This window comes from Amblyraja radiata, chromosome 18 (assembly GCF_010909765.2).
Source record: "Amblyraja radiata isolate CabotCenter1 chromosome 18, sAmbRad1.1.pri, whole genome shotgun sequence".
Classification (NCBI taxonomy): Eukaryota; Metazoa; Chordata; class Chondrichthyes; order Rajiformes; family Rajidae; genus Amblyraja; species Amblyraja radiata.
In genome coordinates, this window is record NC_045973.1 from 21,543,889 (window position 1) to 21,570,451 (window position 26,563).

The following is a 26,563-nucleotide window of genomic DNA, read 5'->3' on the forward strand; positions in this document are numbered from 1 at the left end:
GACAGCACTCAAAAACATAAATTATACAAAAAATACAAGTAAACTCTACAAGACTGTGAAAGTGTGCAAAAAAAACCAAGACATTATTGCAAAAATACACAATTTAAAAAGTCGGTAGTGCAAGAGGTAGTCCATAGTGTTCCTTTGCCGAGGTAGGATTAGAGTTGTGCAGGTTGGTTCCAAAACCAGATAGTTGTGAGAAAGTATGTGTAGGACCTCAGGCTCTGGTGGTGTAGGACCTCAGGCTCTGTACCTCCTGCCCGACAGTAGCAGTGAGAAGAGGGCATGTGAGAGTCCTTGATGATAGATGATGCCTTTTGAGGGCACTTCATGTGGATGCTTTCAATGGTGGGGAGGGCTGTGCATATGGTGGCCAAGCAGAGTTCACTACTCACTGCAACTTGCGTTCTCGTGTGTTGGAATTGCCATAGCTAGCCATAATGCAACCAGTTCCTCACCCAGTTCTGATTTCCATGAAGGGTTCTTGTGTTTTTCTCCGTTCTTCTGAACTGTGCATTTAAAGGCATGAAAGATGGAGTGGATGCATGTCAAGTATTGAATGGGGAATCCTAACTGGAACAGTAAGTGGACCTTATGCAACTGGTCCCTTTACTCTGATGGTGGGAGCAAGACTATGGCCATCACTCGTTTCTTGTAGTAAGGCAAAATCATCAACGAATTAAAGCTTTCTGATCAATATCCTTCTGACTTGAGTCTTCTATTTGCTCAGTAACAGATTAAGGAGTTCCCCATTTTCCATGGGTCCTTTCCACCTCTGTCTTGAAGGCAAATGTCAGGGAAAATAATATAAAGTTTCCAGTGCAGTCTGGAATAGATTCATCAAACTGATCAATAGCCTCCATATTGCTGTGGAAAGAACACAAGATTGTGGGCTTGCTACCTTTTCTGGGACTACTGACAGTGTTCACTTCACATAAAGCAAGGTATTAAAAGCAGCAATAACACCTTCATGACATTGTCTAACTACACTACTGTGGCTCATCCATGCCAACTATTGAACTGCATGTGCCTCTGGTGAAGAGTAAACTGTGTTTTATTGTCATATCTCCCTGAACGGAATAATAATATTCTTGCTTGCAGCTGCACAACATATATGAAAATATAATAATCTGTAAAAATTACAATAAACGAAAAAGGTTCAGTGTATGTGTGTGCGTGTATTTATATAACAAAAAGTCCCATCTTGACCACTTCCTGTCTGCGCTGTATATTGATTTTAGAAAAAGCGCTGCAATATATATCGCTATGATTTTTGGCCATCTTACTCACAATCCTCCTCCGCTCAGGCAGTCCTGAGGATATTTCGGATCGATGAAAAATAAAAAAGTTCTAAGTGTTTAAAAAATCTTGAGATCAGCTGATTGGTCCTCTCGCCTCTCAATCACCACAATGAATGTACGCCCCTTCCGGGGGGGGGGGCGGGCAGGACTATAAAACCCTGGATGCCTGGACGTGAGTCAGTCACTATGGAAGATCGCGAGGGAGAGTCTACAACTGTGATTCTAAGTTGTGATTTGTTAGCCCTTAATGCCAATGCAATGAGTTGTTTGGCAATCTGGTGGCCTGCACTCTGCTCGAAATGCTATGAAATTGAATTTGGTGGCCTGCACTCTGCTTGAAATGCTGTGAAATTGAATTTGGTGGCCTGCACTCTGCTTGAAATGCTATGAAATTGAATTTGGTGGCCTGCACTCTGCTTGAAATTGAATTTGGTGGCCTGCACTCTGCTTGAAATGCAATGAAATTGAATTTGGTGGCCTGCACTCTGCTTGAAATGCTATAAAATTGAATTTGGTGGCCTGCACTCTGCTTGAAATGCTATGAAATTGAATTTGGTGGCCTGCACTCTGCTTGAAATTGAATTTAGTGGACTGCACTCTGCTTGAAATGGAATTTCAAGGAATAGCCGTGAGTGAACTGCCAGCCCACCAGCCCTGAGTGACTGAGCTGCCAGCCCACCAGCCCTGAGTGACTGAGCTGCCAGCCCACCAGGCCTGTGTGACTGAGCTGCCAGCCTACCAGGCCTGAGTGACTGAGCTGCCAGCCAAATAATCCATTCGGCTCACAATGTCCATACTAGCCCCCTGGAAACCAGTCCCTTCGGCCCACAACACCCATACCACCCATACTAGCACTCCTGAACACCCCCCCCCCACTGGCTACCAATATTGGAATTGGTGGAGAGGTGGAATATTGTGTTGGGGGACCAGCCCTCCCGTGTGAACATGGGACCCAATGGGTCCGACTTAGTTTAGTATATATATATATATATATATATATATATATATATATATATATATATATATATATATATATATATATATATAAACAAGCAATAATGGTGCAAATACAAAAATAATGCCCCAAGTCTTTGTTCGGAGTTTATTTGATGGTTGTAATGTAATAGCCTGCTGGTTGTAAGGAAGTAACTTCTTCATAATGGCAGGAGTAAAATGAGAGTGTGGCTCGGGTGGTGTTGGTCTCTGATGAGGTAGTGACTCTTGAAGATCCCTTTGATGGTGGAGAGCTCAGTACCCATGTGGACTGGGCTGTGTTTCGCCACTTTTCCATCTTTGTTCCTGGGCGTTCAAGTTGTCAGTGTAGGTTTCCAGTAAACCTCTGCTGCCCAAGCCCAACTTACTAATGATGTTGGTGAAAAGATACAGTTTAGCCAAATTCACTTCATATCCCTGAACTCACTGGCTCCAGGTTAAGCAATGACCTGAGAGACGACTTTGCCTTCCATCAGTGATTCACTGTGATGGATGTCTGTGTGAATTGAGTTGGTTGTGTGTTGTAAAATTGTTTCTTTTTCTTGTATGACTGCAGAAACCAAAGTTCCTAACGGAAAAATAAAGTTAATTGAATTGAATTTTAAAATGTTTGCACTTCTTCCCTATCCTGGCACCATTAGTCTTCACAATTTCTCCAATCTCTTGCAGACTTACAGCCCTCTGAGATACAGTATCCTCTAACTCTAGAATCAGGATCATTCCTGAATTTTGGCACTCCTTTTATGGATACCAGTGTCAAAAGTGGGAGTGGCCCACTACATAGTGGAGCAGCAGTAGAGTTGCTGTCAATGGATGGATGGATGGGCGGAGCAAGATAGACCACTCCTTCTAAATGCAATGGGCTGACGTGTTGTACGGAGCGGAACGTGGGCCTTTTTTTCATCCATTTCCGTATCCCGACCCGACTCGCAGTGTAATCAGCGTTGCGGGGGAACAGTTTGTGTTAATAATTTAAAATTCTGAAAATGAGGATTAGATTTTTACCAAATAACTTTTATTTTTATGTAGGATGTTTCTGTAACCGCATGCGCGCAGCCGGCATCTGCGCTTCCGGAGCGGCGCCGGAAGTACACGGGAGCCTGGCAACCGGAGCGGGTGGGGGAGGCGCCTGGGGGCAGCAGAACCGGGCGGCGGTTTCCGGGGACAGAAGGGGCCGGGAGTCACCTCAGCCACGGGAAGGGGCAATCGAGAGTGAGTTGTGACCTCGCTGACAGGGAGGGGGTGATGTAGGATCGCGTGTGAGCTCAGTCACTGGCATGTGCGGGGTCGGCTGCCACTTTTCTCATTTGGACCAGTTACTGTTTGAATGAGACTGACTAGGGAGTGGGGAATGAGGGAGTAGGAGTGACCTCAGTCCCGGGGAGGGGGTGTGATCGAGTCATCGAGAGGGCAGATATAGAGTAGTGTTGTAACCCGTCGTCATTGATTCTGGTGTGACCATGTTCACGTGTCACCTCATAGAAGTTAGACATGTCTTTAGTCACTGGGAATGGTATCTGGGTTCAGCTATGCCCCCCATCACTGACAATAGCACGAATCTAACCAGGATCAGTGGCTTCAACTGATTACCCGATTCTGGGAAGGGCTGATCTCATGCATTGGAGGATAGCTGCATCATATTTCTACCAGCCTGACATTGCTGGAAGGAATCATGGAGTTAAAAATGTTTTCCTTGTTTGGAATGAAATTGTGTTTAATTTTTTTTCTTGATTCTGTCTATTGTGCCAGATCTAATTTATTAATCTCGAAAAATACCAATAGGTCACAAAGGAAAGTGGACCGTCTGGGAGGGAAGTAAAAGGATTACCAGGTGCTAACAAAAGAAAATTGTGGAATAGTCTGGCAATCCTTCAACTAAGTCTTGTTTTCTGGCTCAGAATCATTTGGATCGAGTTAGTCTGATTCTTGGTGAGTGCATGATCAGAGTACAACCTAAATGAGCTGTCATCTGTGGCATACAGTTTGAATTTAACACTGGGAGACCAGTACTCCACTGTAGGAGTACTGCAATGTGTGAAGCATTGTCTTTTATTGAAGACATTAACTTTTTGCCATTAAATGTTTGCAAAATATCCATGGCACTCTTGATCTTACTGATGTCCGCTTAATCTCTTGATCAGCACTCCTAATTATTATTTGTGGAATCCTGCAACATGAAAATTGGCTACCACCCCTCTAAGATTACCACAGGGAGTACACTTTACATTTACTTGAGATATCCCGAGTTGAAAACTGCTATATGAATGCATATCTTTTTCTTTTAAAAATATTGAAGCAATGTCTGCAATCAGTGGAGATGCTGAGGTGCAAAATGCAACAGTGACTTTGCCTGAAGTGGAGGGCGGGCCTCGTGAAAATAAAGACGTGACAAAGAAGCAGCACGGATGTTTGCCGGGGCCTTATGTCACAGTTGGAGCAACTGTTCCTACTGGCTTTGAGAAAACTGCTGCCGATGAAGTGCAAGAAAAAATTGGATCCGAGTCCAGAATTAGCAAGGATCGAGGAAGAATCTATTTTGAGATTTCCACGGATAATCTTTTTCAGGTTGGTTTTGTATCTATTCAATACGTTTAAAAGTGTTGAAAGTTGAGAACCATGTTCTTTGTAAGACCTAATGTAAAAGATTGAAAGACAATTAAACTATTCATACCCAGAGTTCTGCTGGCTCAACATGGATAGCTGATCACATTGGAGCATTATTTTCCTGTGTGAGTTGGCCACGGCTTAGTTGATAATACTCTAACCTCTCAGAAGACAAGAACATAATCAGTGCCATGAGAGATGTTAATTGTAAGATTTACAAGGATGTTGCCAGGACTCCAGAGCCTGAGCTGTAGGGAGAGGTTGGACAGGCTAGGACTATTCCTTGGAGCACAGGTGGCTTAGGAGTGATCTTGTAGAGGTGTATAAAATCGTGAAAAAGATAGGTTGAATGCACACAGTTTTTTTCCAGATAGGAGATTCAAGAACTAGAGTATGCATGTTTTATGTGAAAGGGAATAAATGTAATACTACCAGAGGCAACTATTTCCATACAGTGGCTATAGAACGAGCTGCCAGAGGAAGTAGTTGAGGTTTAAATAACAACATTTAAATAACATTTGGACAAGAATATAGATAGGAATAGTTTGGAGGGATATGGGCTAAATGTGGATAAATGGGACTAGCTCAGATGGGCATCTTGGCCTGTGTGGAAAAGTTGGATATGAAGTACCTGTTTCAGTACTATATAACACTGATTGTCAGGCACAGTTTTTGAGTGAGATTTTAAACTAAGCCCAGTCTGCCTTCACAGATGAAAGGAAACAATATTTTGAAGATTGGTAGGGAATTATGCTTGATGTCCCAGCTGATATTTAACCCGAAGATAGACACAAAAAGCTGGAGTAACTCAGCGGGACAGACAGCATCTCTGGAGAGAAGGAATGGGTGACGTTTAGGGTCGAGACACTTCTTCAAACTGATTCGACCTGAAACGTCACCCATTCCTTCTCTCCAAAGATGCTGCCTGTCCCGCTGAGTAACTCAGCGTTTTGTGTCTTATCTTCGGTTTAAACCAGCATTCGCAGTTCCTTCTTCCACACTATTTAACCCCATTGAATAACATAAGAAACAAGAGCAGGAGGAGGCTGTTTGACTCATCGAGTCTGCTCTATTTATCAATATCATGGCTGAGCTTCCACCTCCACATCATTTTCCTGCACTATCCTCATCTTCTCTAATTCCCCAAATAGCCATAAATCCATTTAATCCATCCAAATGAATGAACTCCATGTCAGTCCTAAATGGCGCATCTCTTATTCTGAGACCAAGACACCTAGATCTAGACTCCTCAGTCTGAGGAAACAGTTCTTATTTTCTGAATACTTTTAAATATGTCTGGTTGTTTCCATTCTACTGTTTATGAAAGTCTGCTGCATTTCCTATGTTAATTTGATGAATACAAACTGGGGGGAAAATGTTGCTATTGGAAATCTGAAACAAAATCAGGAGAACTGAAAACTTTTGCAAGTCAGACAGCATCTTTCAAAGGGAAAATGAAGTAAATGTTTCGGGTTGAAGACCCATATTTCTATTTAGGGCTTTGAGATGCCTTTAAAGGAATAATAAAGATGCTGTATTAAATACAAATTATTTTTCTCTTGTCATTTGTGAGAAATAGCTTTTGACTAGTCATCTGAAATCGCATCTTGTTTTGTGGTATGTCATTGCATGTCATGTTTCCAACGTTACAAAAATTCTAATTCATGCTGTTCTCTCTTTTTCAGGTTCATCTTTTGAGATCTGTTGATAATTTATTTGTTGTTGTCCAGGAGTTTCCCCATTATCAGTTTAACGATACCAAGGTAAGTGCCTTGCCATTGCAATAAACTATCTATAACATAAGAAAAGATAAAGGGATAGAAGTAGGCCCTTCAAGTTTTGGAAGACAACATCCAATGTGTTTACTACTAGCTCTACAATTTCCTCTCATAGTTGCTTAGTAAATAGAGCTGCTGCATCATATCTCCAGTAACCTGGGTTCAATCCTGACCTTTGGTGGTGTCTGTGTGGAGCTTGCATGTTTTGCCTGTGACTGTATGCTTCTCGGTGGTCTGGTATCCTTCCACATCCCCAAGACATGTTGGTTGGTAACTTAATTGGCTATTGTAACCTGCTCCTTGTATTTAAATGAGTGGTAGAAACTGGGAGAGTTGCTGTGAATGTGGAGAGAATAAAATCAGATTGGTGTAGTATTAGTGTGAATAGGTGTTTGACAGTATGGCTTGGTGAGCCTAAGGACCAGTTTCCATGCACTGTGACTCTAATGAGAAATTAGAATGCATGCATCAATACCAGGAGTTTGTCAGCTTTTAGCTCTTTTAGTTTACACCATATATTTTGCCAGTTATATTAATTGCTTTAAGTTCCTCAATCTCCTTTCCCTCCAGTTTACCTACGAGTATGCGTTTCGAGTTTACACTGCAAATACCGATCCAAAATATTTATTTCATTTAGTCACTTTTTTCTTTTTACATACTTGCAAAAGCTTTTACAATCTGTCTTTATGCAGAGGTACTACATGCCTCACTGACTCAGTGAGTGAGCGAGTAAGTCTGCTCGGCACTCTGAGGTCTGCTCAACCCAGTTCCCAATTATTGCAGCTTATACGTATATCCGTGTGGAAGTTACCTGGGGAGGGCCCTGAAATGCCAAAGGACCACCAATGTTACGTCCCTTTTTCTTATTTGCACCCATACTGGCTTTACTTTCTAATATGTTTAGCCAAGATACTTCTTAATTCATGTCCTAACATCATCCTCAATGATCAGAGGCAGCAGATACGGAATTATTTAATAATTGATGATTGGATAAATAATGTTAGTTCACTGAATAATAGGGAAGTCCACCACTTTGAAATAGTGCTCTTTGGTTCTTATCGTCCATTTGAGAAGAAGATGGTGCTTTAGTTTAATATCTCATTCAAAGACGCCATCTGTCACAATACAACATTCTTAGTTTTGCACTAGAAGTATCAGCTTAGCTTTTGTGTTCAAGTCTCCACATTTCTTTAACAGGATAGTATACTAGAGGACTTCAGGCAGTTAGCTGGCCAACTTCCCTGGGCAAATCCCCTTGAAGTATGGGAGCTGAACAACAGTCTCAAGAAGAGGAAGTTACAGCGCAAGAAAATCAATCAAGAAAGTAGTCCGGGTTCAAAAACACCAGACGAAAGTAACAAAGACGATGTGCCATTGGCCTGTGCTCGTTTGGCTTCTGGAGATCAACTGCACAATGGAACTACATCGTATGTTGCTGAGTCTGAACCAACTAGCGATCGGCCCTCTGAAACTAAAGAGTCCACCTTGATCTTCAATGATATGGTCACTGATCAGATTTCACTGGATGGACATGTCACTGGCAAAAATGAAAACGAAAATGAAGGGGAGACCTGTGGACCACTCAAATTTCGAGTTACCTGCAACAGAGCTGGGGAGAAGCATATCGTTACCTCAATGGAGGTAGCCAGAGAATTTGGAGGCGCTGTTCAAGATCTGTTCAAATGGAAGGCAGATATGACCAGATTTGATGTAGAGGTATTCAAATTATTGACCTTTCCTTACCCTTCCACCCCTTTTTGTTCTTTTGAAGCTGCCAGCTGCTGAATAGCCCTTCATCATTGTGCACAAATAACCAATTACCATTCTTTACAGACGCACACTGCTAATGAGGATCAGTGGCATTAATGGCAGTCAATTATGGCCGTCTTACAGCCGGACCTAACCCTTGACTTCTGCTTATTCATAAAATGTACTCCCAACAACCACTGTTGCACACAGCTATTTCCGGCACTGATAAAGGGTCTTCAGCTTAAAACATTAGCTGTTTCTCTCTCCACAGATGATGCCTGATCTACTGAGTTTCTTGCATTTCCTGTTTCAACTATCGTTTTGTCATTCCTAGCACAAAATAATTTCCAGCCCTGTGTTTTTTATTCTTTTCCATTTACTTTCATTCTCCCATAATTAAAGATAAAAGCCCCATTTTGTTTCAAATTATTAAATGAAGCAATGCAGTTGAAGAAGATGTTTAACTTTTTTTTAAACAATAAGGTATCAATAGTATCTATTGTGATATAGACTTGAAAATTGTGCAGACAAGTGTATACTAAGGTGGTTAGATGTCTGGGGTGGAGTGGTTTTATCTGTTAACAGAGAATGAATACTCTAGTATACTAGGCTAAAGGAAGATATTGAAATGGAAATATCTGTACCATGAAGACAATTGCATTTCAGTGCCACCAAGTGATATATTCATGGCTTGAATAACGAATAGGAAAGATTATGAACACATGGGAGGAAGAAATTAATGATCTATTGCCTATTCTCATTTCATATTGTTGTCCTAAAATGTATGTGCAGTATAATTTAGTTCAAAATATCAATCTAATTGTAAAGCCATATCTTACAGCATAGAGCTAAATTATAGCCTAATGTTGGTCTAGGTCTGTCTGCAGTTGATGCGTTAAATTTGGTATTCTGCGCAATAAACTGCAATGCTGTGGACAGATGGCACACAGATAGGATGTTTCTGGGTACAGCAGGTGGTCATTGGTTTTGATGGTATCATTTACTTTGTTGGAAAATAACCACAATAATGCTGAAGGTAGACAAAAATGCTGGAGAAACTCAGCGGGTGAGGCAGCATCTAAGGAGCGAAGGAATAGGTGACATTTCGGGTTGGGACCCTTCTTCAGACCCTCGATTTTTCCAGCATCTGCAGTTCTTTCTTACACAATAATGCTGAGAAGTGTTTTGTTACCCGTGGGAAGAAAATGAAGTACTGGTGCACTCCCAACATTAACCTTGTTTCTGTCTCCGTCAATCCATTCACACATTTTAATTGCAGATCCTACTTAATATTCATGATAATGAAGTAGTAATTGGAATAGCTCTTACAGAGGAAAGTCTACACAGACGAAACATAGTGCACTTTGGGCCTACAACTCTTCGATCTACTTTGGCCTATGGGATGTTAAGGTAAGACTTGTTTTATTTGCTTGGTCCTTCCAAACATCTGGAGATTTGAACTTGAAATGTGTTGGAGATGAACAAGGACAACTAATCTAGAATAAAAGTAGTTTGTGTTAGGAGGGCCAATCTCAAGGAATTGATGGATCTAAATAAATCAGGGATTGGTAAGTGGTTTTATAATGCAGCAGTGGGCACATCAGAAGAAATTGGTTAAATAGCCAGTTGTACTTTCACAAAGAGAAAGATTTCCCTGGATGATGGGGTCAGAAAGCAGTAAACAATAGTGATAGTTGTCAGCTAGATAATATAAGAAATTAAGATGGGGTGGAAAATAGTAGCAAAGGTTATGAATGAATCAAGTTCTGTACAAGTGTAGGAATCAGCACTGTAACCATTTTTGTACAGAAAAAGAACTGTGGGAGGAAGCCTGAAGAGGACTGAAACAAGGACTATTCCATGGTTTTAACAAAGAGAGGCTTTGAATGAAGTTGAATGGAATGGAGTCCTATACCAAACCATGTTCTGCTACATGTTGTCTTAGAAGGGCATCGGCCCGAAACGTTGCCTATTTCCTTCGTTCCATAGATGCTGCTGCACCTGCTGAGTTTCTCCAGCACTTTTGTCTACCATGTTCTGCTACATGAACCTTTAATGTAAAGGAAGTTGCATTTGCACCTTTCCATCCTATCTTGGTAACCTGGTTACAACTGGTTTCTCCAATGAGAGAAATCGGTGTTCCCCGTTTGTAGTATCCAAACCCTATTGTTGGAGGGCAATACAATGCATCTGTTAATCTTATTAATGTACTATTCAATATCTTTGTTGTTTGCCTTTACCCTTAATGTGCAGGAAGGAACTGCAGATGCTGGTTTAAACCGAAGATAGACATAAAAAGCTGGAGTAACTCAGCGGGACAGGCAGCATCTCTAGAGAGAAGGAATGGGTGATGTTTCAGGTCGAGACCCTTCTTCAGACTGGAGAAGGGTCTCGACCCGAAATGTCGCCCATTCTTTCTCTCCAGAGATGCTGCCTGTCCCGCTGAGTTACTTCAGCTTTTAGTGTCTATCTTCGCCTTTACCCTTAACGTCTGCTTGACAGGATATTTTAAGATTGTGTAGCTTGTCCTTTTATTACATCATCACCATACAATGAAAATCTATGGACTTAGCATTCGTACACTCAATGTGGAGTGCACCAATCCAGTCCAAATTCCAGTCCAGTTCTTTGACTCCTGTCCATCAGTCATCTCCTGCTGCCCCAATCCCTTTTTATTTTCGCATCCAAATTATTTTAATAAACCTCTTTGTGAAAGATCTTACTGAAGATGCAAAATATAGCATATTCTTTATTTCCTTGGTGTATTTTAATTACATGAATATTACTCATCCAAAGGACCTGGCCTAACAGCAATTAATCCTTGTATCTATAAACATTTTACCTTGAATTAAGAGTGTTGATTGAAACAATTGCATTTCATTAATTTCTATTAACATAATACGCAGTACCATAAAATACTAGATTAGACATGATACTATATTTCTTATTAATTTCCGGGTTACGAAATATTTTGAATGTATTCCAGTGGATTGGACAAAATAGATCTTAGCCTCCTCACCTACAGCACCTTGATATGCTGCTCCCAGCTCTGTGGAGCTGCCACTGGCTGCATTACATCACATTACCCCTCCCAGCATGCAGCTAAACTGTACTTTCTGAAAGCCTTCAGGGCTCTCACTTAACTTTTTTTCCCTGTTGCCAGCTGGGCAACCTCGGCAGCTTTTTAGGTTGCCAAATGACAGTTTAGGTGGTCATTTAAGACAGCTTGCATGACGCGTGCGATAATGTGCTCGGACGAAGTGCGTAGTTACCAGTCGGAATTATGGTCAATGAAGCATTCGCATGTTATTTCTGCTTCAAATAAAGTCACAAGCTAAACATATTCACCAATCAAGACATGATATATACCACAATGACATGCAGCAAAATTACAATACAGTATCTCATCTCGTTTTACACGTCGCAATGAATGCAATTTCTATTATCTCTTTCCACTTCCAAACAAAAATGTGGTTGGATTATTCAGCGTATGATCAACCTTGGTGAGACCAAGCGCAGGCTTGGCTATCGCTTCGCACAACACCTCCAGTCAGTTCGCAATAACCAACCTGATCTCCCGGTGGCTCAGACTTCAACTCCCCCTCCCATTCCAAATCCGACCTTTCTGTCCTGGGCGTCCTCCATGGCCAGAGTGAGGCCCACCGCAAATTGGAGGAACAGCACCTCATATTTTGCTTCGGTAGTTTACACCCCACGGTATGAACATTGGCTTCTCCAATTTCAGGTAGTCCTTGCTTTCTCCCTCCTTCCCCTCCTATTCCCAGCTCTCCCACAGCATACTGTCTCCGCCTTTTCCTTTCTTCCCCCCCCCCCTCCCGACAACAGTCTGAAGAAGGGTCTCGACCCGAAACGTTGCCTATTCCTTCGCTCCATGGATGCTGCCTCACCCGCTGATTTTCTCCAGCTTTGTCAACCAACGGGATCCCACCACTGGCCATCTCCTGCCCTGTCGGCTTTCCGCAGAGACCGCTCACACCGTAACTCCCTGGTCAATTCGTCCCTTCCCACCCAAACCACCCCCTCTCCTGGCACTTTCCCTTGCAACTGCAGGAAATGCTACACTTGTCGCTTTACCTCCCCCCTTGACTCCATTCAAGGACCCAAGCAGTCTTTCCAGGTGCGGCAGAGGTTCATCTGCACCTACTCCACCCTCATCTATTGCATCTGCTACTCTAGGTGTCAGCTGCCCTACATCGGTGAGACCACGCGTAGGCTTGGCGATCGCTTCGCCCAACACCTCCACTCGGTTCGCAATAACCAACCTAATCTCCCGGTGGTTCAGCACTTCAACTCCCCCACGCATTCCGAATCCGACCTTTCTGTCCTGGGCCTCCTCCATGGCCATGGTGAGGCCCACTGTAAATTAGAGGAGCAGCACCTCATATTTCGCTTGGGCAGTTTACACCCCAGCGGTATAAACATTGACCTCCAATTTCAGGAAGTCCCTGCTTTCTCCTCCGCTTCCCAGCTCTCCCTCAGCCCACTGTCTCCGCCTCTTCCTTTCTTCTTCCCGCCCCATCCCCCGCACCCTCACATCAGTCTGAAGAAGGGTCTCGACCCGAAACGCCTATTCCCTTCGCTCCATAGGTGCTGCCTCACCCGCTTAGTTTCTCCAGCATTTTTGTCTACCCATTCACACAAGTTTTGTTATCCCACTTTCCTCATACACATTAGGGGCAGTTTTACAGAGCCAAGTGTCTGGGATGTGGGAGGAAACCCACATGCTTGCAGGGAGTATGTGCAAATTCAACACAGTGCCCGAGGGCAGGATCGAACACAGATCTCTGGCGTGTGAGGCAGCAAGTCCACCATTTGTGCCACTCTATTTTATTTTCCAATACACAAAAAATTATACTTTGATGACTTTGGTTACTAAAAAAAAAGAAACTATCCATTTTCAGTCTTAAATCTCTAAGTTTCGCTATGTCCCCCTTTACAGCTACTGTATGTTTTAATTCAGTTCAAGACTATGAGGCAGTACATTGGCCATAAAGTTGTTGCCTAAAATTGCCAGAGACCCGGAATTGATCCTGAATATGGATGCTGTCTGTATGGAGTTTGCTCCTTTTCCCTTTGATCGCATGGGTTTTCTCCGGGTGCTCTTGTTTCCTTCCACGTTCCAAAGGTGTGCAAGAACCTTTTTCAGACCCAACCCAAAACATAATATTTTCCTTTTGTCCAGAGATTCTGTCTGACCTGTTGAGTTACTCCAGCTTTTTGTGTCAATCTTCAGTTTAAACCAGCATCTGCAGTTCCTTCCTACACACACGATACTATATGATAGAACTTTATTAATCCCAGGAGGAAAATTGCGTGTGTGTGTTTATAGTTATATATTCATATATAAATATACACTATTTTGTTTTCTCGTTTATAACATTGGTTACAGAGTACTATGTTTACATATTCTGTTGTGCTGCTGCAAGTAAAGATTTCATTGTTCTAACTGGGACGTGAGAGAATAAAACACTCTTGACACTTGACTTGCGTCACTAATGTGTGGGATAGAACTAATGTACAGGTATACGGTGGTCGGCGTGGACTCGGTGGGCCGAAGGGCCTGCTTCCACACTGTATCTTTAAATTAAACTAAAAACACTAAACCAGAGGAAATCTAAAGAAAGGTCTCTACCCGAAACGTCACCCAATTTTTTCTATCCAGAGATGCTGGCTGCTCCATGGAGTTCCCCCGCACAATTAAAGCATGGAATAGTCTTCACCCTACCATAGGTACCCAACCAGATGCAACTAAATTTAAGGTAGACAAAAATGCTGGAGAAACTCAGCGGGTGCAACAGCATTTATGGAGCGAAGGAAATAGGCAATGTTTCGGGCCTAAACCCTTCTTCAGACTGATGTGCAGGTAGGGAAGAAGAAAGGAAGAGGAGGAGCCAGAGGGCTGAGGGAGAGCTGAGAAGGGGAGGAGACTGTAAATTCTAAATTTAAGGTAGCTCTTTTTTCCCCAAGAACCCTTTTTTGCTTAAGTCCAAGTCAAGAGTCAGAGAGTTTTATTGTCATAAATAGGACAATCAAATTCTTGCTTGCTGCAGCACAACAGAATATGTAAACATAATACAGAACAGGAGATAAAAGTTCAGTGTGTCTATATACCATATATATGCACAATAAATAAACAGATAAAATGCAATAGGCTGTTATTTCTCAGAGTTTGGTGGTGGTGGGCCCACTCCAGTTTAAATTCCATTTTGAATATTTTTGGAGGACCAGGAAACCAAGAAGCAAGAGTTACTCCAGGAGTTACCCCAGCTCCAGGGAGTGATTTTGCGTTGGTTTTCAGCGGTCGCAGTGAGGCGGCGACCGGACAGCAATGGCGGCCAGATCTCCCACAATGCAAAGGGAGGGAGAAAGTGGCCGACGCCGACCATTTGCCGGTGGCAGTGCGCATGTGCAGGGCGGCACATGCGCACAACCATGGCCGATGATGTGCTGGCCGTGGTTGTGCACATGTGGAGGGGGAGGATGTGCAGGCCGTGGCAGTGCACATGTGCAATGCGGCTGGCAGCGCTGGCGGATGAGGAGCTGGGAGCAGGGACCCGAGCCCCGAGAGGCGGGCGGAGACGGAGAGTGACAGAGAGAGAGATAGAGAGGGCCCGCTCAGAATTAAACGATAGGTGTCCCGGGTGCTTGCCAAAGCTGGGCAAAATGGCATGGCATTTAGGTTGCCGGCGGGACTGTAGGTTGCCATTGGTACCTGGGCAACCGCTAATTTCGAGCCCTGGCCTTTATCTATAACCATAAATTTGTGTGTTAAGGCATGAGATTGCAGATGTGGTTCTACTGCAAAATTTGCACCAAAGGAAAATGTAACTAAATTCTTGTCTGTGTGCTAATTTGTTTTAATTTTTTTTTTGCTGTGGCAGGCTTTGCAGTCCTCAGTTAACCGATATCATCATTGATCCAATGTGTGGAACTGGAGCTATACCAATCGAGGTAAAGTCACAGAGGAGAATAGTTCAGGCACAGAAAGATGTGGCTACAGTAATCCTTTGTTGCAGCTTCTGCATTGGATCTTGCACATTCAATTTTCAAACTTGGATCAGGTTTCAATCCCATGACCCTTATATTTTAGAGTTGGCTTGCATTATCTAATGTAGACTTTAGAGATATTGCACGAAAATATACCCGTCAGACCACCGAGTCCGCGCCGACCAGCGATCACCCCGTACACCAACCTACACACACTAGGGATAATTTTACAATTTACCGAAGCCAATTAACTTACAAACCTGTACGTTTTTGGACTGTGTCACCCTGCTTAACAATTTAATACATGTATCCACTATTTTCTTTATCTAAATCCACATTTTTATCTTTTATTTTTCTATCTTTCGTTCCATATCATTATTTCTCCTTCTCACCATTACTCTATTCCTCCCTGTATCGTACTTTTCCCACTCCAATTCTATCTCACGGTTCACATGCCACCCTTGCATCACTCTCCATCTCCTTTTATTTTCCTTTCACATTTTGCCTTTCCTATCAATTTTTACATTCCATTTATGGAGGTTTATGCAAGCTATAAACCTCTTCACAATCAAAGTCAGCCCATGAAGAATTTAGATGTGAAAGCTGCATGTCAGCGCACCATTTGTTGTCTGTTGTGTAATACCTGGAAATAAACTAATTGTACTGGGCTCATTCTACAGGTGTTTCCATTAGAATACAAATAACATCTAATGTACAACGGGAAGACGTCCCATGCTTTATTTCTCCTGCACTGGATCTGAGATCAATGGTAGTCTTAGTTGTGCACAGTCAGACTCCTGCATTATTTGTCACTATGGGTCTTATACTTTGTCTTTTGGAACCCATCTTGACAGGCCTCTCATGCCATCCATGCTACATATATACTGCACTCAGGCCAAAATGCAGAGCAAAATGTGACTAGACTTCATTCATGATATGAGCTAAATTGATCTTACATAGAATATTTGTAGGCACAATTGACCTTGTACCTGCGAAAGGACCAACTTCTTGACACCAGCTTAAACATGTTTAAACATGCAAAGACATTGCATACTTGTTAGGGGGTTGAGTAAAGAACAAATTACTTTGGATCAATGGTTGCCAAAGCTCTAACAATACAATTTTCTCACGTATTGATGCCTAACTAATAGAGATTAAGTTCAAAGATCGAGCAACAATTCAATTTTTAATTGGTTGATTAAAATTAGATCAACTGATTTCAAATAACAATCGTGTGTTTTACTGAAGGCAGGATAACCTCCAGTCAATACCATATGCCTGGGAAATGGAGATATTGTAAAATCCAACACTAGGATCTGTGACCCAGTGATAGTTCTCACCTTTACAGAGTGGAGATGGAGTAAGAATATATAGGAATATAATGACACAGAATATCTCCTCTCGAGGTGGATTCTTGTTCTGCTATTCAAACCTTCAGTTTTGACATCATTAATTGCCTGCCATCCTGATTTTTCCTGCATAGCACCAGTTACATTGTCTCAGAGTACGACATTGGGTTTGTCTAACACATGCAAATCACTCGAACCCCTCTAAAAAGAGTTACAGAGTTGTACAGCACAGGAACAGTCCCTTTGCCCAAATTATCCATGCTGACCAAAATGTCTACTTTGGCAGTAGAGCTGAAGGTGCCACAATCAGTTTAGACCCACGGTGAAATACACAACGTGTACAACGTGAAATATAGTAAATATCGGATATCAATTAAACATTTACAGCAGGTCGTGTATAGTTGTCACAAATGTTATATCTGTTTGAAAGGGAGGTAGGGCAGCAAATTGTCCATGTGGTCACTTGTAATTACTGTATACAAAAAGTACTTTGAACATAAGCTATTCTAGGCTGTAACTTTGGTGATGGTCCCCTATCTCACTTAAATACTCTTCTAGGGAGCTTTGGAATTCACACACTCTTACTTTCTTGGTGGAGACAACAATTTACTGGCAGTGAACAGATCCATTAATAACATCAACTCCTTGCAGAAGAAGAGACTCAATAAGGGAAGGTAAGATTTGTTTCCGCTGTTGAGTGGTCACTGAGTTTTAATCGGATAGAAAGTGAAATATTACTACAAAAAATGTACAGTCAATGTGATGATTCTATTTTCATACAACTAGCGCTGTGGAATCAAGCTTTTGCAACTCTACTTTTTTATTGGGCCTTTTTTCGAGGAGGGGCGGACAAGATATCACCCGAAATTACAGACGGGAATTATCTCAGGAATGATTGGGTTAACTATGATGGGCATTTGAAGACTCTGGGCCTGTACTCGCTGGAGTATAGAAGGATGAAGGGGGTCTCATTGAAACATACTGGACAATGAAAGACCTAGATAGAGTGGATGTAGAAAGCATGTTCCCAGAAATGGGAGAGTCTAAAACCAGCGGCCACAGCCTCAGAATAAAAAGACATACCTTTAGAATAGAGATGTGGAATTTCTTTAGCTAGAGGGTGGTGAATCTGTGGAATTCATTGCCACAGACAACTGTGGAGGCCAAAGACATTGGGTATTTTTAAAGCAGAGAATGATAGTTCTTGATTGGAAAGGGCATCGAAGGTTACGGGCAGAAGGCAGGAGAATGGGGTTGAGAAGGAAAAATAGATCAGACAAAAATAGATGGTGAAGTAGGCCCGATCGGCCGAATGGCCTATTCTTGCTATGTCTTAAGGTCGATGATTGACCCCGGTTACAAAACTGCATGTCATGTTTAGCAAAGGATAGTGTTGGTTTAGATGCCTGTATGACCAAATAACCTATTATCTGAACATGGAATTCTCTTAGCACACAGAATTGTACGCACCACAAGTTAACATCTTCAGATGGTAACTGGTATTAGGTCCATTTGCAACCTAGATTTTTTGTATATATATGGAAAATGAGGACTTCCATAAAGTCAAGAGTACAGAGGATTTAGTTGTCTTATGTACCAACAACAGAACAATGAAATTATTTCTTACAGACACATAACAGGCCTATCAACACAGTACTCAGAGATAACATGATAAACAAATAAACCTGTAAATTCAATAAAATCAGTAAATTAAAAACCCAATATGTTTAATAAATTAAAAGCACCAATATTAGTTACCAACAATCAAATTTAAAATGTAAGGAACTGTTATTTTTCATTGCAGAATCTCTGTTATCAAAACCCACCCTACAGGACATCCTCTATTCATCTAACATACAAAAGATTTGTTTAGAAATGGCTTTTTTGTTAAATACTGATAGTGTGGCCAGATGTCTTGTTGAGTACTTGTTTTTTCATTCCAAACCTACTGCATAACTATAACAATCTCAAACATGCTATTGTTCCAGTTTGAAGGTGAAACACCAAATATTGAACGCTGACCAAGGACACATCAGTAATATTAAGCACTCCTGTGCTGGGTCAGGTTGGCAGATGACAGCATCATGCATGTTTAATCAGAACTAGACTAAGTGGGACCCGTTGGGTCCCATTGTCACACGGAAGGCCTGGTCCCCCAACGCAATATTCCACCACTTACACATAGCCCCCAACTGCGCAGACGCGGCTGACGGGTTCACGCTGTGACGACCCTGATCCCCCCCTCCTCCTCTTACCTCCCCCACTCCGCCCCTTGCCCTTCCACCCCCCTCGCACTCACTCCATCCCCCCTCAACCCACCCCCACCCACTCTTAGCGGCTCTCCAGCGGCGCAGCCATTCCCGCCCATTGGGTTCCCGTTGTGACATAGAACATGCAGGTATTACTGAGCAGGCACAGCTGACGGGCATGGCAAGTGGAAAAGGAATTTATTAAAGCTTAAAATGTGAATAACTTAAAATATAACAACGAGGCGGCACCTGGTGGTAAGCCACGGGCAGAGCGAACCCTCGGCTCTGGAGGGAGGAGTTAGGTGTCTCGGTGTGGGAGGCGCAGGTCACGGGGTTGACCCTTAGGGGTATTTAAGGTTGGGCAACGCCCATGCCCATTTGAGGAGTAGGGAGCTGTATCTTATCGATTAAAACACGTCTCAAGCACACAACTTGTGTCCGCTTAGTTTTTGGCTGGACTCCTGCGAGTCCCCGCTATACTGGTGACCCCGACGTTCAGGAGTGTAATCCTGGAAGGGAAATTTCGTAAGAAGATGCACTTCGCCGCTGCCTCCTACGAGGCCTGTGAGGCCAAACTCAACGCGGTCTCCCTGAAGCTGCCTACATTTTGGACCTTGCAGCCGGGGGTTTGGTTCCGACAGGCCGAGTCCCAATTCTACATCCGCGGTGTAACTGCCAATGAGACCCGTTACCACTATGTGGTAAGCGCTCTGGCTCAGCAGACGGCCGGTCGGGTCGTTCTTTACCTCGATAATCCGCCGGCAGCGGGTAAGTACACACGCCTCAAGGAGCTACTTCTCCGGATCTACAGGCCGAGCCGTATGGAGCGTGCCTGTCAGGTCCACAACAAGGGTGGGCTCGGCGACCAGAAGCCCTCAGCCCTCATGAGTGAGTGGCTAATGATCATGGGCGACCACCAGACCCGACCTGCCCGCTGTTTGAATTTACCTACCTGCAGCAGTTGCCACGAGACATCCACCAGCAGCTCTCAGGGGAAGAGCTTTGAGAATCCGATCAGGCTAGCGGCGCGTGCCGACAAGCTGTGGCTGCGCTGGAATCCTTGGAATTGCTGGACCGGATTGATTCAGCGCCCTGGAAGGCCCAGCGACCCAAGACCATGCCCACAAGAGGCCCACGCCCACAAGAGGCCCACGCCCACAGGGCCACAGACCAGACAAGTGGCACAGAAGAGGAGGATGGCTGAGCAGGAACCAGGATAAAGGATGTGGTGTTTTTACCACCAACGCTTGGGTTCAGCGGCCTGCCAATGCCACCAACCATGTTCGTTTGTCACCACGGTGGCCGGCAGGATCCATCGACTGTATGTCTAGGATCGGGGCTCAGGTTCTTGCCCCCCTCCGGAGTGGACACGCGTGCTGGTAAGCAGGGCCCCCCCTTAATCGCTGCGAACGGCAGTTCCAACCGCACTTATAGCGTCCTCTCTACCCCGATTATCTTTGATCCAAAGTACCTGTTCAACTCATCTGCCATTTCCTTGTTCCACATAATAAATTCACCTTTTTCAGTCTTCAAGGGTCCAACTTTGGTCTAAACTAATTTTTTCCTCTTCACATACCTAAAGAAGCTTTTACTATCCTCCTTTATATTCTTGGCTAGCTTACCTTCGCACCTCATGTTTTCTCCACGTATTGCCTTTTTAGTTATCTTCTGTTGCTCTTTAAACATTACCCAATCCTCTTGCTTCCTGCTCATCTTTGCTACGTTGTACTTCTCTTTTATTTTTATACTGTCCCTTGTCAGCCACGGTCGCCCCTTACTCCCCTTAGAATCTTTCTTCTTTGGAATGAACTGATCCTGCACCTTCTGTATTATTCCCAGAAATACCTGCCATTGTTGTTCCACTCTCACCCCTGCTAGGGTATCTTTGGCCAGCTCCTCCCTCATGGCTCCATAGTTCCCTTTATTCAACTGTAACACTGACACCTCCGATTTACCCTTCTCCCTCTCCAATTGTTAATTAAACCTGACCATATTATGGTCACTACCTAATGGATCCTTAACCTCAAGTTCCTTTATCAAATCTGGTTCATTACATAACACTAAATCCAGAATTGCCTTCTCCCTGAAGATGTAAAGACTACCACATATACACACACATATACACAAGATCAGACTTTTAATAAGTATATGATGATATATGATAGATAGATATATTTACACCCAAATAAAGCATAGGTTCCATGATCTCTATCAAGATGGCAGTCAGGGCCATCCACTGTGCCTTATCACCTGAGGGTTAGAAGAGGAAAGTCAATCAGACTTTCCAATCCTAATAGGTACACAAAAATGCTGGAGAAACTCAGCGGGTGCAGCAGCATCTATGGAGCGAAGGAAATAGGCGACGTTTCGGGCCGAAACCCTTCTTCAGACTGATGGAGAGAGGAGGAGAACTTCTTCAAAGTAGGCATACCTTGAGGAGATATCGCAGTGGAGTAGACAAAGTGTTCAAGAAGGAACTGCAGATGCTGGAAGATCGAAGGTACACAAAAATGCTGGAGAAACTCAGCGGGTGCAGCAGCATCTATGGATCGAAGGAAATAGGCGACGTTTCGGGCCGAAACCCTTCTTCAGACTGATACCTGTGCAGAGCCCTCGATACCTGGATAACCTGTCAATGTTCACTGACTGGTTTATATTTGAGAAATGTGTGTACTGTTGAGCTTCAGGGAAGGAGTAGGAGGAGGATGTGGGGGGGGGGGGGTTTGTATGAAAAGCAAGTTTGTGGAGGCTAACCTAAGGCCTCTTATAATTGTGTAAGAAGGAACTGCAGATGCTCGTTTAAACCGAAGATAGACACAAAAAAATGTAGTAACTCAGCGGGACAGACAGCATCTCTGGAGAGAAGGAATGGGTGACGTTTCGGACAAGACCCTTCTCCAGTCTGAAGAAGGGTCTCGACCTGAAACGTCACCCATTCCTCATTCCTTCTCTACATAGATGCTGCCTGTCCCTCTTGAGTTACTCCAGCTTTATGTATCTGGCCTCTTTTAATTGCTTATTTTACTGAATTGTGCTTGGTTGTGCATTGCAGGCCAAACTGGGGCTTGCCTTTGGATGTTGTACAGTGGGATATCTGTAATCTTCCACTCAAGACCAGCTCTGTGGATATAGTTATAACAGACATGCCTTTTGGAAAGAGGTAAGATTCTGCACTCTGATCTGTGGAATTATCATCTCATTGCTCATCTCCATTATTTTTATGGGACCTTATGTGCAAAAATGTTTGACCCATTTGTTTATTAAACACTGTGTTAGCAGCTCAGAATAATTCATTTTGAAAAGATTAAGGGATGTGGTAAGATGGTATCCACTTGGGTTATCCTAAACTGTCCTGTGTATTCCACCACCATTTTAGGGTTATTTTCCCTGAAACTCTTCCAATTGTCTATCTTTAAAGACATTCCTTGACTGAGTTTATTGAGTTATTTGTTAAAGCTCTTTGATTCTAAACATACTTTCACATGTGAAGCATCTTGCATCTTCAGTGTGTTATAAGTACAGTGTAAAATAATTGAAGTAAAGAGAATGACAGACCTTTCATTTAAGTGGCCCCAGGACATCTCAAAACTCTTTACAACCAATTACATAATTTGAAATGTAGTCATTGGTGGAGTCTATGTCTGATCATGACCAGATAATCTACCCTAACAATGCTGGTACAGAGATAAATATTGGACAAGACTTTGGGAAGTTCTTTGAAATAATGCTCCTTTGTCTTTTACTTTCATCTGAAAGGGCAAATGGAGCCTCAGCTAAAAGTCTCTTATGAAGACACCACTATACTCCAGTGCTCCTAAAGTATTTAAGTGGAATGTCATCTTATGTCTTTGACCTGGGACTCAGGCTTAGTTTAGAGATACAGCGTGGAAACAGGCCCTTCGGCCCACTGAGTCCACGCTGACCAACAATCACCCCATTTACTAGTTGTATCCTACACTCTAGGGAAACCAAATAACCACGTCTTTGGAGGTGTCAGGAAACCGGAGGACCCAGAGAAAACCCATGCAGTCACAGGGAGAACTTGCAAACTCCGTACAAAACAGCACCCAGAGTCAGGATGTATCTCTAAAGTCTAAAGATTAGTTGAGAACATGATAGGACCTGACCGTGATGCAATGCTAAAATTGGGCCTGTGAATGAAAATTAGCCTGTATGGTGGAATATTGAATAAAGATAACATAAGAATTTTCTGAAATTTATGTTTAATGAAACCAGAATAGGTTCAAAGAGGAAAAACTGGGACCTGTATCCAGCCTGTCTGAAGGAAATGGGGCGTGTGTGCAGACCTGAGACTGGGAGAGCTGCTCTCCTAACACAAGACAAGAAATGCTTTGCGAAGGTAAGAGGGTGTCTGTATAAGAGGATTGCCCTGACAACTGGACACAAAATTTCATCTTTTAAAATTTGATTATTGATGACTAAATTGGGATTTTACATAGAACAACTACAGTGACATATGATGAAAGAATGGGTCGACTGGGCTTGTATTCACTGGAATTTAGGATGAGAGGGGATCTTATAGAAACATATAAAATTCTTAAGAGATTGGGCAGGTTAAATGCAGGAAAAATGTTCCCGATGTTGGGGTAGTCCAGAACACAGTTTAAGAATAAGGGGTAGGCCATTTATGACTGAGATGAGGAAAACAAAATTCACCCAGAGTGTTATGGATCTGTGGAATTCTCTGCCACAGAAGACAGTGGAGGCCAATTCACTGGATGGTTTCAAGAGAGTTAGATTTATGATCTTAGGACTAAAAGGATATGGGGAAAAAGCAGGAATGGGGTACTGATTTTAGATGATCAGCCATGATCATATTGAATGGCGGTGCTAGCTCAAAGGGCCGAATGGCCTATACCTGCACCTCTTTTGCTATGTTTCTATGTAGTGCATTACCGTGGTTTCTTGGTATCCTTTTTAAAATTCCTTAATATAACCCAGCCCTTCGATTGCAATTCCTGCGATTGTTTTGGATGTGGTAGCCAAAGATTGAATACGGAGATTGCTGGATATTGTGCTGAACCCCAGGTCCACTGGAGTTGTAATTCACAAAGCACCTTTGCAGTCAAAGTTTGAAATCACCCTTTACTGAACTCATCCTTTGAGACTTAAACTACCCTGACTTCACTGCCTTCACCCAGGCATGTGACACTTGGGAATGGACGCAGCCAAATGCATCTCAAGATGTCATGCAGAAACCATGACAGATTTTCTAAACAGTTGGCACTCATCCTTTGATTGGACCCTGTTCCAAAAGGCAGCTCTCAACTGGTGATGTACTGATTATGTGCAGGTTATTTAATAACAAACCTACCATATTTTGCTGCCTCTTATTTAACATCTGAAATGGACATAAAGGTTGGTTCTATGCAACTGTGGTATTCTTCTACTCCTTCCAATGGTGATTATTACTACAATAATAATTTAATGCAGAATGAGAGAATGCCATGTGATAACACTGCGAGATTACTAAATGCAGCATCTGTAATGCTGTTGATGATAGAGCTTGGCTTGGGTGTATTTACTCTGCCATAATCAGCAATCTAGATTCATGTACATTGGCACCTACTTTAACCCATATAATGGAATTAATGGTAAAAGTGATGAATGTGGCATTATAAATATTGATATGTATTGCTGACAGTGCTGTTGTAGCAGGCACCTAGTGAAAATGCAGCAAAGGATCATCCAAGGCTCAATGTGGAGAGGCCCAGTGAGGACTGGTATTACGTGGGATAGGGTGAGCAGTACATCTGCTCAATGCTGATGTGGGCATCAGGGCTGTACCCTGGCTGGTGCAGTGAGTGCAGCCATTACTAGGGGCAGTTGTTGACAAGACCCCCTGGATCCTAGGGTGGTGATGAAAGCTGCTGCTTCCCACTGACCTTGTCTGGTTGCACATCTTGTTACCACAGTGAAATCTCTGGGCTGGGATAAGCTATGCAGTCAAACATAGAGAGGGAGAGAAGGCAGCATCCATTGTATCTTACAGGAGATGAAGAGGGAGACAGCAGGATCCAGACAGCCTACCACCCCCGTGGCAATGTCTGCACCTAACACACAGCGCAGAGTAAAATCGTGAGCATCGCATCTGCACCCCTCGTCCCCATTTACCCAACTAAGGCAGTTTCTCCAATCGGGCTGTGAGTGAACTTTTGCTGCAAGAACACATGTAGAGGTTCCCAGCACAGCCTGAACTATGTCTTAGTACAGCAAGGTTGGTAATTTGACGACCTAGAGCACTACAATAAATCAGCATATGGTGTTAAGCATAGTACTTGTTAACGTTGTGTCCTGCTTTGACTGTTTCTCTGGGTGACTGCAAAACCCTAGCCCCGTATGAATGAGCATCATGTTATGCTGAACTAGGCATCTATAATCAGTTATAATCTCAGAACATGTGATACAGTGTCACTAGTCTTCCCAAACCTACAACTCCATAAATTAAAACTCATACTGATCTTCCTTTCCTGCAGGCCATATCAAAAATGGGCCACCTCTGGAAGAAGACTCAAACCATCTGGGTAAATGTTGGTGGGCTGCACGCTGCTGTCTATCTGCTGAAACGCACCAGTCTTTCCTTCAATGAGTTATTTAAGACAGCAAAAGAATCTCAGAACAAGGATATTTCCTGTAAAAGTGGGGTGGAAGAATAAAAAGGGAAGCAAATTGCCCTCCCAGAGGATAAACCTAAACCTTGTTGTTAACATAGACAGTTTTACTGGTTGTACAAAATGATAGCAAAACAGTTCAGCAGAACTTAATTTGTGCTCGTTTATCAGTTGACTTTTGTACGACTTTCATACTCTACACAGCACCATTGGATTCTGAAGCAGAATGGTGATGAACATTAAAGGAATTGGGACATTGAAGTAGGGGGAGAGAGCAATTTGAACAGATGGAAACCATTGTAACATTGGATAGAAACCCCAAACCTCCTCCTTTTCAGTTACATTTATGCCCTGGAACAAATCCAATATTGAGTGTGATCTGGTTAGTATGGTAAATTGTTAGTTTTGCATTAATGTACAGAACTTTGAAAAATTGGGACAAAATATGATTCTGAACAAAATTTCCCTTAAATGAGCCTGAAGCCAACAGACCACAGATATTCAGAACTTAAGTTTAAAATATACTGCTTCTGGTTGAGTTCAGGATATCTTGTTTTTATCATAAATTAATAGTATTAAATGGTCTATTATTATATCAACTCACCTGCATAATTGTGGAAAATTAATAGTTAATCTCTTCCTCAATGTAAAACATGTTTTATTCTTCTTCCACTTATTTAATCTCTCTTTGACTTTCTTGAAAGTTTTTTCTACCCCACATCCACCATTTAAAAAAAAAAAGGCTTTTTTCTATTCCACCACTCACCCATAGGTCCCAATACTCACCTCTCCCTAGAGAGGGGGGGGGGGGGGTAGTGAGGAAGAGGGGGGCAGGGAGGGGGATAGAGAGGGAGGGGGAGCATATTTGATCTTATTAGATTGTGCACCCCAATTTGATTG

At 42.8% G+C, this 26,563-nt stretch overlaps 1 protein-coding gene across 4 annotated transcripts; it reads left to right on the forward strand.

Annotated features, from left to right (window-relative positions):
• Positions 1-3,197: 3,197 nt before the first annotated feature.
• thumpd3 (THUMP domain containing 3) lies at positions 3,198-26,262 on the forward strand. Of its 4 annotated transcripts, XM_033036798.1 has the most exons (12): positions 3,328-3,410; positions 4,077-4,096; positions 4,153-4,223; positions 4,591-4,859; positions 6,584-6,661; positions 7,874-8,392; positions 9,705-9,835; positions 15,328-15,397; positions 17,341-17,456; positions 22,084-22,191; positions 23,268-23,391; positions 25,529-26,262. In XM_033036798.1, the coding sequence occupies exons 4-12, from the start codon at positions 4,593-4,595 to the stop codon at positions 25,706-25,708; spliced, it is 1,593 nt and encodes a 530-aa protein (XP_032892689.1). In that variant the 5' UTR covers positions 3,328-3,410; positions 4,077-4,096; positions 4,153-4,223; positions 4,591-4,592; the 3' UTR covers positions 25,709-26,262. The 4 variants fall into 4 exon arrangements, with proteins under 4 accessions (XP_032892688.1, XP_032892686.1, XP_032892687.1 ...); XM_033036797.1 differs by having other exon boundaries at positions 3,198-3,506; positions 4,077-4,223; XM_033036795.1 differs by lacking the exons at positions 4,077-4,096; positions 4,153-4,223 and having other exon boundaries at positions 3,198-3,506.
• Positions 26,263-26,563: the final 301 nt, after the last annotated feature.